Source organism: Antedon bifida, chromosome 10, assembly GCF_963402885.1.
Source record: "Antedon bifida chromosome 10, ecAntBifi1.1, whole genome shotgun sequence".
NCBI classification, from domain to species: Eukaryota; Metazoa; Echinodermata; class Crinoidea; order Comatulida; family Antedonidae; genus Antedon; species Antedon bifida.
This window is the reverse complement of record NC_136235.1, coordinates 7,018,314-7,031,318: the sequence shown is the minus strand read 5'-3', so window position 1 is coordinate 7,031,318 and position 13,005 is coordinate 7,018,314. Positions and strand designations below refer to the sequence as shown.

Here is a 13,005-nt window from a genome sequence, read left to right as displayed (position 1 = left end):
GATGAAAGTTTCAAGGCGTCCTTTATTCCCTCCGGTAGCATTACCAGCCCAACAGGAGAGGCAGTACGTCCAAACACTACATATTACGGATCTATAGAACGAAAGTAACATCAGATCACCGGAGTTAAATTTTGTAAGTTCTCATACAATATATTCTGGGATTATATTATTATTACGATATTGTTCCATATTTCTGTCTTAGGAATATATTATAAAGAGTTTTAAAACAAAATTTCTGATTTCTTCAGTAGATTTTCAACTCAATTTCAATTGTACGCGGTCTAAGTAATTTCCGGATTCACTATGAGTTCACGGGTTCACCTTGCAACTACCTGGTTCAGCTAAGTTGGCCGTTAGTGGCTATAGCCATTTTAAATTTTTATTTATTTTCCGATCGGACCGCGCGTGTGAAGTTACAGTAGTTAAAAAATAAAAATTATACTGCAAATTAATAAAGATCAAATTAAATATACGTCATAAAGCATCGGAATATATTGTGGGGAATAGTATTAGAAAATTACATAGGGAGATATCCGATGATAAGACATTTTGTTTAAAAAGTAAGCTGGCAGGAATAACTGTAGGCTATCTGTGTCCCGTTAGGACTGGGATACGTCTGCCCATCTTGAAAGCCATCTAAAACATCTTCCTTCTTAATTGGGCCGAAACGGCCCACTCTGTCGCGGAAGTTAGTTTCAAAAGATCTTTAAATTAAATAATGTATTAATTATTAGGATGGTATTTATTTGAATAATAATAACCTACACCCCCACCCTAACCCAACTATCTAATAAACGCACATCCACATTTATACACACAATATTGTATTATATTTATAATAACACAATTATGCTATTTGTAATAGAATTAATCTACAATTTACTAAGCATTTGTTATTATTTTTTACCTCTTTTCATATCTATTAGAGGATTTTATTTGATTATAAATGTTACCATATTATTAAAGATATGTTGTTAAGATAAGAAATAAAGTCAAAGATTGCTTTTAACAAAAAATATACACGACATTCATATAAACGACATACCAGCCTACACTATTGATTGTTCATACAAGCTACAGTAGCTACAGAAATATCAGTGAGATCAATAGAAGATATTGGGACTCTTCTTTCAGTGCTAGTAATGAAACAATTGTAAATATCTATCAAAATGATTGTCATTATTTTTTTGCTGATAAAGGGCTTAATTTCAACTTTAACCCTTTTTTCAGCAATTTCAGGTAAAGAAACAAGTCTAGGCCTAGTGGACTACCATTGGTGTGTAATCCAAAAATAAGAACAAACTAGAGGGTACTCCGAGAGTACAAACCTCCGCCTACTGTAAAATTCCCTACATAAAATGTCCCTGGAAAATATATATATATTTTTTTAAATTTATTTTTATTAGTTCTAAATGTAAATAGGCTAACTGCACACTACAAAGTTGTGGATGAGAGTTTGGTTTAATGGTTATGTATCCAGCCTCTCGCAGTTGAGATCGCTGGTTCAAGTCCAGCTGAGGTTCTTTTTTTTATTTTTTTTTATTTATTTTTTTTTGTGGACCTTGATCTTTGACCCTGACCATTCAAAATGTAACCACAATTATATGATGAGTCATTGATCATTGTGGTGAGAATCGGATAAAAACTGTGGTCTCTAGGCAGTAAAATAGTTTTTTGTTAGTTGTGACCTTGACCTATGATTTTTTCTCCTCAAATTCGAACTCGTCCGAGCTTTTGAGGCATAGATCATTGTGGCCAAATTTGGTGAGAATCGGATAAAAACTGTGGCCTCTAGGCTGTTCACAGACAGACACACACACACACACACACACAAACATACAGGGGTGAAAACATAACCTCCTTGGCGGAGGTAACAATTATTAGTAACAAACAATAACTGTTCAGTTTGTTTTAGTTTTTTTTGTTACAAGTTCTTATCAGTCATATCTTTAAATAAAATTATGAAATATAATACGGAGTGGTAAAATATTTTATCCGATGACTAAATATAGATAACATAAATTATAATTTTAATATAGATATATAGATAATATAAATAACATATTAAAACTTTACTTGTGGTGTTTCTATTCAATTTCTACTTTTTAATTCAGCGACATATCAACATTATCCACTATACTCACTGACCTTGATATTGTAAAAACAGTTCGAACTACTTAATGTCAAAAGGAATGATTTAATATACAGAATTTTATTTTGCAAAATGTTAAGAAGTTCATCTTGTTTCCTTGTGATTTCTGCTACACATTAATTTAACCAAATTTACTCTTCGTCGTCAATTTGAAAGGCCATTTTTTGGCCCATGCAAACACATTCATGGTAACTTTCAAATATAGGCTACGTTATTTTCCTCTACGGTGTTTTTTTATAGAATTATTCCCTCTCTATCATTCTTCTACTTTAAGTTAACGCTATATTGTGTAACGGTAAATAATTTGAAAATAATATGAACAATCTCATAAAATAAAAAGAAAACGACTACAAACAAAAGAAATAAGCGCCTTTGAGCATTTTGGTGAACATGTGATGCGCTTAACAAATAATATTATAAGCATGGAGGTATATTTAAGTATTGGCGCAGAATAAAATAATATAGATCTGAAAAAATCCGCCGATGAGTGAAACTGTTTAAATACGCCATTCGAAACAAGGAAATAACATTTTAATATTGTCACTCATTAATATACTACTGTAGCTTGTGTTTCTTTTTCATTCATCAACGTAACTAAAGATGCCTGCTACATACTTTATTGGCCTGCTAATATTTGTTGTTGTTAGTCCGAGTAACGCTGGGGTGTATCAATGCAAAGCTTACACAACAACAAAGTAAGTGTTATTTTTATCGTTACTTAATCATCATCATCATCTTGGTCGAATGTGATGATTCGGCACATTTAGGAAGTTTACCAAGGAGGTATAGTCATATTTATAATATAGGTCAGCTATCTTGAGATTCTTTATCATAACAAATAATTAATCTCGATGACCGATCCCAATCGGTATCAATTCAGGAATATTTAATAATTCCTAAGAGTTTTATATTTAATATTTGAAATTGTAATTTGTAGGCCTACTTCTTATTGTAAGATGATGTAATCCATCTCCTTCTTTTGCTCCATGAGGGATGAATAACGATATAATTATACTGATAATATAATTAATATAAATATACAATTGATGGTTTTCAGGAAGTGTGATCATTTCAAGTTTTCTCAACAATGGCCTCCGACATTTTGTAAAATTGAAAAAGTAAGTACCGGGAGTAAAGTAGCCTAACTAACGTTTTTGTTTTACTACTAATATGAAGAAAAACAAAAGTGAATGTTCTTTCTATTTAACAGTGTAGCATTCCGACTGGTGTGAACACGTGGACTATCCATGGACTCTGGTAATGTAAATTATTCATCTGTACATACTAATTTGTTGGGTAGTATACATTAACAGATAATTATAGAGAAAGTGATGGATTCTTCATTTCTTACCTTAATTTAGTACCGTACCTTACATTATTATTTCTTCCGGCAGGCCCGATGCTGCTAACTATTACCTTTCGTTCTGTTATCCAAAACAAGTGTTCGATCCCAATTCAATCACGGTAAGAAACTATATTATAAGCATTTGTACTATTTGCATATGATGCACAATCGTCCAATCACATAACCTGAATCTATGTACGTAGTGTAACGGATGATATGGATAAATGTAATAATTTTAACCTTTAACCCGAAGGACAATTTTGTTGCGTTAGTAGGATTGATCACTTGGTGTTACGGTAATGATTGTTTATTAATTGTCTGATTGTTTAAAAACAAATTAATCAATCCTACTATTATATCCATCATAGAGTGTAGCGCCGAAACTGGTTAATAATGCCTACATCATGCCATGGTCTTTTAACAAATCACAGAACCTCACAAACATCACTCACTATCTAAAAGCATCACAACAAAATCAGTCATACTATAAACTCATTTATTTATATTATAATATTATAACTTTCAAAATGCTATTTTTTAATAATTCAGCCATTGTGTAAAACGACTAAAAAAATATTTTAAATTAAATATTTCGTTTTGTGCCTGCATGTTGATATTAGTTCATTTTTTTCGGCCTAAAAGCTTGTTCCGCAACGCAAGTGATTTGACCCATAAGGCGATGGATTTAATTGGCATTAATCAACACGCTTTTGTTGTTTGCGTCATTTCGTTGCGCCCTAGTAGGTGTCTTAAGCTTGGTTACCATTTGGACGCAACGCGACGACGACATAGCAGTCCGGATGATCCATCACATTGTGATCGAACAATTGCGGCGCAGTTTACGTCATCTAAGTGAAACCAAACTTTACCCCGAAGAAAGTATTGCAGTGTCCTTACGTCTGGAGAACCAGAGTTTACGGTTGTTACGTAACAATGCTCATTTTTGCTGTCAAGTGAGCATAGCTTAGGATGGCAAATAATATATCAAAGTATTTAATTAACAATAGGCAACACATCCGTAAACAATAGACCTTTGAAAAACATAAAACAATAACTTCCTGGTCATTCATTAACTGTAGTCTTGTGGACAAATTGCGTCACTCATGTTTTGTAATTCACCTGAAGAGTGTGACCACTGGCCATACGAAACAAGCGTGTAGTGAATAAATATGAAGTCACCTTAGTTCATCTCGTATCGTTTTATTTTATTTAGCTCTACCTCAGTGTATCAAGCACCCTATCCAGGTGATCTGAATTATTTATACCACGTCCCGCATACCTGGCTCAGCCTATATATTGTGCCAGTTCTGCAGTACATTTTATTTCGAAACCTGAGCTGCACTGACGAGATCTAATAAGATCGAAACAGTACTGTCTGCAGATTGGATATATATATATATAAGCGCACAACTTCCGTGAATGCCGAGAATGTTAAAGAGTTGCTATCCAATCGAGTTTGAACAATACCATGAAAGCCCCAGTGGTCTAATGGTTAGGACATCTGCATATCAAGCAGGCGGTCCGAGTTCGAGTCTCGGTTGGGGCGACTATTTCTCATTCTCACAGATTTCCTCATCTTTATCGTTTCAAATTAATTAATTAAATTTCAGTATATCACCGGGCGGTTTAGAATTACTGTTCTTTGCCTGATTTGTTTTTATATATATATAATATATATGAAATGTTGTAATTTAGTCGTGTAACTTTTAAATTAACTTTGAAGCTAAAACAGATTTTTATGTTTTCAATTGTGTGTGCTAGGACATCACGGATAAGTTGCAACTCGTATGGCCATCATTAAAATACAACCAAGAAAACATGTATTTCTGGTAAAGACTTTTAATTGTGCTTAATATTTGTTTTATTTATGAATAATTCATAATATTCATGTTTTAATATTACAATGTGTATAGAGTTGTTATGTGTGTTTTTCATTTATGTGGTCTGTTTTAATTGTAAATGAACAAGTAAATTAATGAATAAATGAAAAAATAAACAAAATAAAAATTAGAAATAAACATACTACACTATACTGTGAATAAAATAAAACAACTAGAGCAATTTCACAAACTGACGTTGTTGATGAAATGTTTATTTTGTCATTGTTCTTCCTTTAGGCAACACGAATGGTGCAAACACGGAAGTTGTGCGCTTAACTGCACGACTGAAACAGATTCAGAGAGAAATTATTTCAACAAGACGGTTGATTTAAATAACAAGTTTAGTATTGATAAGTAAGTTCTATTACAGGAAATTCTTATACTATAAACTTTGGTATTGAATCATTACAGAGCCAAACATATCTTATATATTATGATCATTTTAGACAAACGGCAAATCTTAATTACTTCTGACAAAATATCGTCATCGTAGACTAGATTACATGTAGAGTGCATGTTTTTTTGCCTAAAAGCTTGTTCCGCAACGCAAGTGATTTGACCCATCACCGGCGATGGATTTAATTGTCATTAATCAACACGCTTTTGTTGTTTACGTCCTTTCGTTGTGCCTAGTAGGTGTCTTAAACTTGGTCTCCATTCGGACGCAACGCGACGACGACATAGGCACAGTGAAAGTGTTCGGATGATTCATCACATTGTGATTGAACAACTTACTTGCGGCGCAGGTTACGTAATCTAAAAGCTTGGTTATCACTAGGACGTAACGCAAGGACGTAAACGCAACGCAAACGTGTTGACCAATGACAAGCGACCGTTCGAATAATCCATTGATTGTGATTGGTCAACACACTTACGTTGCGTTACGTCCTTGTCTTGCGTCTCAAGTGGGAACCAAGCATTAGTGAAACCAAACTTTACCCCGAAAACAATATTGCAGTGCCCTTACGTCCGGAGAACCAGAGTCTACGGTTGTTACGTAACAATGCTTTAAGCTTGGTTCCCACTAGAACGTAACGCAAGGACGTAAACGCAACGCAAGCGTGTTAACCAATGACAAGCGACAGTTCGAATAATCCATCGTTTGTGATTGGTCAATTCACTTACGTTGCGTTACGTCCTTGTGTTGCGTCTCTAGTGGGAACCAAGCATTATTTCTGTGTCGGCACGTGGACAAAAGTTCTGGGTAGATCAATTTATCTCTGGTGAAGTGTTGAATAGTCACCATTCAATCGTATTTAAACAATATCATGAAAGACCCAGTGACCTACTGGCGAGAAGGCCTACATTTGCATATCAAGCAGATGGTTCTGGGTTAAAATCTCGGTTGGGCAACTTTGTTTCATTCTCACAGATTTCCTCATTTTTATCTTTTCAATTAATTAATTCATTTTCAGTATATCACCGGGCGATTTAAAGTGTATTATGTGCCCGTGATGTTTAGTTTTCAGTTAAACAAATTCCATATAATATATAAATAATGTATGATATATCTATATATATGTTTATCTGAAGGGCATTATCCGAAAACGGTATTGTTCCAGGGAAGAGTTACAATTTGACTACAATAACCGCCGCTCTCCACGATGCGTTCAACGCTACATCTATTGTTTGTTGCAAAGTTGTAAGTACCGTATGATTACATTAAATAAAAAGAAAGGAACGAGTGAAAACATACATATTCATGATTAGCGTTTTTCTTTTTTAAGTAAACCTCTGATGCATATGGTACATATTAACTTTGTTAAGTTGCGTAAAGCAGAGTTTAGTTTCAAATCTATGTCTAACGCAGCAATACCTTCCACCATTAAATCACTCCATGGTAGGTCTAGACCTACTGTTAGAACTCCACTCTATCACCTAGATTGATGATTATTGTATTATTCTATGTATATTTAGTAATTTATCTCTCAATTATATGAGCCTTCTTTTATGTGCAGGTTGATGGACAGAGTTACTTAAACGAAATCCATTTGTGCATGACAACAGACTTTACCTTGAAGGACTGTGATGTAAGCATGAAAGGATGCAACAAATATGAACCCATAAGCTATCCAAGTTTCAAAGCTTCATTTATTTCTGAGTTAAGCTTAGAATTACCTTAATAGGCCTATATTGTTTTTCAACAGTAAAAATAAATAAATAATTAAAGTTATATAGATATCATTTTTCTTTCAACTTTCAGTTTTCTTCTTCTTCTTGTTTACACGGAAAAAAAGAAAGTTGATCAAGAATATAAAGTATTCGTTGTTTTCTTAATCTATCTCATGATAAGTATGCATAGGCCTAATAAAAGTTAAACAATTATAACAAATTATGGAGAATGTTTTTTTTCACTATATAAATATTTTTAGTTTCAAATGAAAATATCAGATTTAAATAGAGTCAAACATGCAGAATGTTTCAAGCAATTATGATTATTGGAATAAATGTGTTTAAGCAGCATAGTAACATTGTCTTTTCTTTAATATTATTATATGTACCGCCATCCACTTTGCACGGTTTATATAATACCTATTAACTTATTGATAATATTAATAATTACTTCCATATCGATAATGCAACTCATAATTAACATTATTCAGATAATATGTAGGAATTATCTTCCATTTTAATCTATCAGGATTTAAAATTCTGTGATCTAAAGTCAGGCATTTTAATTCCATCTTTTAAAAGGTTACCTATCAGTGTATTTCTTTTTATGGTTTCTTTTTCCCACTCCACAGGCAGATAACTTTTGATAATACATTCTCTGGTATATTTGTAAAAGAAGCATTATATGTCAACTTTGTTACTTTACCAAAGTTTTGTTACATTTATTTTTCTGTTACGCCCAAACCAAATTGCAGGTTTGAACTTTTACAAAAAGTAATAACAATTTCTAAACCTTTATACACTATGACCATTGCCTGCAAAAATTACCGTATCATCAGCAAGCTGCGATATCCTTACATGCGAGTGAGTGGCCTGGAGCGGTTTAGACAGTGGAACCATAATACATCGGCAAGGGTTTGAGGCTTACTCGGTCCATGGTTCTGGTGGTAGAACGAGTCTTCTCGGACTATAAACCGTAGGTCCAGTATACAAATCTGGCTCATGTGCAAGAACGTAGTACACCTTTCGAGAAGAGTAGGGAGTTACCCCGGTGTACTCACACACGTACTCAGCCACTGTCACAAACTCATAATAGTACATACACTGAGCACTCTGGGAGGCTACCCAGTATAAAGAGTTACTGTTAATAATAACTTACATCTTCAACATTGTTATTTACAGAAGGTAGTTGCAGAGTGGTGTTGCTAGGATTTCTACAGTCAAAATGAAAGTAACATTATAATTGCGGAATTAATTAATTACTTTTCATTATGTAATTTGCCTGACCAAGAGCAATTCTTATTTCGCTGAAGTTATGGTTTTCTTCATCTCCTGTAATTGTGATCACATAAAATATCAATCAAAATAAATATGAATATTTAGTGATTTAATAAATGATGTTTGTGAACTGTGTTATGTAAATACACTGAGCTCACAATGCAATGGCTTAATAACGTTAATCGGGTATTTCTACTAAAAAATAGTATTTTTGTGTGTAAAATTGATTGTTTTCGGTTTTTAAAAGAACCTCAACAAATATAATTGTGAATTTCCTAGTATAGGCCTAAAATTCTTATAACTTTACAGCAAAGTCCTGTTAGAACCAATTTAAAAAAAATGCTTATCTCACGACGGACGGTCGTTTTGTGCTGACGAAAAATAAGTGTGTTTATTGTTGTTGCCAAATAAAAGGTTTAGGCCTACATAATTGTATTGTAATTAAAATTTTGTACACTGTATTTTATCAAAAATACAATCATATTTAGCGCCATCACACGCCACACAAAATCGTATTACTATTATTTCCATTTGTGAATTTGCGAAACATGGCGCTGGCTGCAGGAGGTCTGTTGACAGTTCCTACGTTAAAAGGGTTTATTTTAACTGACAAGTTGGGAAGTGGCACATATGCAACGGTTTATAAAGGTTTTAGAAAGGTGATTCATTATAAATTAATGTTTTCATACATTTTAGATGTAGGTATATGCCTAGCTAGGCCAGGCTTGGTTGTACAGTCATTGCCAGTGAAGTGCCACTTGACAGGCCCACCAGTGCACATTTTTACTCATTAATGTAGGTGTTTCGACGATTCGGCCCGGGACTATTCGGCCCACTTTTGGTGGGACGATTCGGCCCAATTTTGGGCCGAAACATCGGTAACGAGACGATTCGGCCCTGAGACGATTCGGCCCGGGACGATTCAGCCCTGGGACGATTCGGCCCGGGACTATTCGGCCCTGAGACGATTCGGCACACTTAAAGCCCCCTTCCCTACGTTTTTTAGATCTAATTTAAGATCACAAACTATATTTAATGTAAAAATAATACTATATGGTCCTATTGCGATAACTTTTTTCGTCTTTAAACGGTTAAAAATGTGAAAAATAAGTCGATTCTAATAATTATAGCGGCCCGCTATAAATCCCAAAATGCATTGCGCGCGGATTGATATTTTTGTTTTTCACCTGTAATTCGCCCACTTTTCGATCGATCGTGAGGCCAAAACAAATGGATGACTCCTAACTTGTCAGCGAAAATACCGGGTTTTCCCCAATTTGTATCAACGGAGTCTGGCAAAAATAGAAAGACAATTAATGCAGCAACTATACAACGTCAGGCTAGGTATATAGCTAGCGTACGATGTTCGTACGTTACCGATGTTTACCAGCTAGGCCTACAAAACTAAGCCTAGCTAGGCTAGGCCTAAGACCGTCCACGAGAGGTCGATCGCCGCGAGCTACTTAGGTAGTGCATTGTTTCTCACTTTTTATCATAATTTACCATAAAACGTACATTTAAGACAAGGAATGACATGGTTTAATGTTTTTAAAGTGATATATACGTATTATTTTCCAAAAAACGTCCAAAATTGCAGGGAAGGGGTCTTTAAATTTATCGGCTTTGATATGCATTTTATAAGCATAAAATAAGCTTTTTCCCCAAACTTTATTCCCAGAGAGACTATGGGGTAGTACTACTAGGGATAAAGATGCAATAAAGCAAACATTTTGAAAACATTGTCGAAAATGATCAATTTTTAGTCACGCGAACGATGTAAACAAGTTACGCCCTCTGTTGGCCGCTTGGCGAATGCACGAAATAAACAAGGTTTTCGAAGTAATAAATTGAATATAAAATTACGTTTTTTTAGTAATTTATTATATATTATATCAAAATTATCAATATCAATACAATACGGATTGTTAAACACCTTTAAAAACTTGATAAATACCCAAAAAATGAATATGAATTTGGTCTAAAGTGAGACGTTTCGGCCCACAAAGTGGGATGTTTCGGCCCAAAAGTGGGCCGAATCGTCCCACCAAAAGTGGGCCGAATAGTCCCGGGCCGAATCGTCTCAGGGCCGAATCGTGAACTGAACCGAAACATCCAATCTATATATAAATTATGGTTAATTCTGACATAGGCGAGCACAATGCAAAAACTTCGGTACAAAACGCCGCCTTGGATACCTACCTTATCTATCTCAGATGTACCGCGAAACGTAGATTTGATAACATTAATGTGCAGTTCGACGCTATTTTTCCATATTTCTATCTTAAAGAGTTTTTTAACAATATTTATGATTTCAACAGTAGATTTTCTACTCAATTTCAATTCTTGGTGGTCAAGTTATTTCCGGGTTTATGATAAGTTCACCTTGCAACTTGGTTTCAACTATTTTCTCTCTTTTATACACAAGGGAGCAGTTAAAATAATAGATTTGACCCTAAAGGTGACTGGAAACAGGCACTTTCCATCAATCAATACAGTGTCCCTTTGGAAGACGGAAGAAAAAAACAGATACTATAGTAGGACTGGAGCTTAAGTTGGCCATTAGTCATAGCCATTTTAGTTTTTTGTTTATTTTAGGAACGGACCGCGCATGTGAAAGGTACAGTAGTTAAAAAATAAAAATTATACTGCAAATTAATAAAGATCAAATTAAATATACGCCATAAAGAATCGGAATATATTGTGGGGAATAGTATTATAAAATTACATAGGGAGATTTGATGATAAGACATTAATCGAGTGAAATCCCGATAGCTGAGTTTTATTAAGTAAGCTGGCAGGAATAACTGTAGGCTATCTGTGTCCTGTTAGGACCAAGATGTCTGCCCATGTTGCAAGCCGTAATGTCTTCTTTCTTGGGCCGAAATGGCCCACTCTGTCACGGCAGTTAGTTTAAAAAGATGTTTAATTAAATAATGTATTAATACTTATTAGGATGATATTTATTTGAATAAACGCCTCTCCAATAAAACATCACTTTGAATAATAATCACCACACCCCACAACCACCACGTTTTTCTGGGTGACGGCTCAACTTGAAACCCACAACCACCTAATCTCTGAACCATGTATTTATGCCAACCAGCCAATCAATCTAGCCTGCTGGTAATACTTACTACAGTACTAAGTACTAAAATAGATTATAAATTACATAATCATTAATATAGGCCTATATTTACTTTTCCAGGTGGCACACAGAGAAGTTGTAGCAGTAAAATGTGTCCTAAAAAAGAGCCTGTCCAAGTCCTCTACAGAAAACTTGTTAACAGAGATTGAAATATTAAAAAAAGTAAAGCATGACCACATTGTAAACTTAATTGACTTTCAGGTGAGAATTCAACATATCATTTTATGTATTTCTAAATAAAATCATTTTTACACCAGGCACACTATATTCCAGAGGCATAACATTAACAACCACCATTTTTGGTCATACTAATCTACTGTATATGTGGTATTGCCCAGTAGGGTTTTATGATATAAAATGATATCAAGTACATGTAATTAACATGCTCTAGTAATAATTTTAACTTATCATTATATTTTTCCAGAAGCAAGTTAAACTATTGTTTATTTATTTATTTAAAAACATATGTATACAGGATGTAAACCAAAATCAGGTACAGATATTGCACCTGTTACATATGGTCCTTGTTTTTTTAGGAGCAAAAATGTTGTTTTCATTCTCCATAACAGTTTCAGAATAAACCTAATCAGTATTTTGACTTAAATTTTTGATTTAAAAATTCACAAAACGTACAATTAAATATTTAGAAAATAACATTAAATGTGATGTTAGGATGTACTTGATAACATTTTATAAAACCCTACCGGTCCGGTCCCCGACATGCGATACTGGACGTAGATTAGTTTACAAATTCAATGAGTTAAATGGTTGAGCAATTAAGGCAGTTTACTGTACCTAAAAAGCTAACAATATAGGCTGAGTTCGACACTGCCTCGCTCCTAGTTCTGGTGGTGGAACAAGTCTTCCCTGATAAGGTCTATAACCCGTAGGTCCGGTGTACACAGTTAAACCTGTGTGCACTTTAAGAAACCTAGTTCATCATCCGGGATGAGTAGGGGATTACCCTGGTGAACTGGTTCACAAAATAGCCCTTGTATCAGGGAGATTACCACACTATCTGATAAGAATTCACTATTGATAATCCTTGGCTACATGTGCTTTAAGACATAAATTTAATAAAACAAATAAAATT

The 13,005-nt window shown here is 34.2% G+C and overlaps 2 protein-coding genes and 1 non-coding gene across 3 annotated transcripts in view; all 3 read left to right on the top strand.

The window, feature by feature from the left end:
- The first annotated feature begins 2,747 nt into the window (after positions 1–2,747).
- Positions 2,748–7,835, top strand: LOC144854263 (ribonuclease Oy-like). Its single transcript, XM_078712190.1, has 8 exons — positions 2,748–2,847; positions 3,210–3,270; positions 3,363–3,409; positions 3,547–3,616; positions 5,259–5,326; positions 5,615–5,731; positions 6,911–7,019; positions 7,336–7,835. The coding sequence occupies exons 1-8, from the start codon at positions 2,753–2,755 to the stop codon at positions 7,498–7,500; spliced, it is 732 nt and encodes a 243-aa protein (XP_078568316.1). The 5' UTR covers positions 2,748–2,752; the 3' UTR covers positions 7,501–7,835.
- Trnad-auc (transfer RNA aspartic acid (anticodon AUC)) lies at positions 4,972–5,043 on the top strand. The gene has a single exon. It is a non-coding gene; the product is annotated as a tRNA-Asp (tRNA).
- A 1,478-nt stretch (positions 7,836–9,313) lies between the features above and the next one.
- LOC144853614 (serine/threonine-protein kinase ULK3-like) overlaps positions 9,314–13,005 on the top strand; it is a 39,707-nt gene continuing 36,015 nt past the window's right edge. The window contains exons 1-2 of the mRNA XM_078711346.1: positions 9,314–9,426; positions 11,973–12,113. Coding sequence (XP_078567472.1) covers positions 9,316–9,426; positions 11,973–12,113 — 252 coding nt within the window. The 5' untranslated portion in view covers positions 9,314–9,315. The remainder of the gene's footprint in view (positions 9,427–11,972; positions 12,114–13,005) is intronic.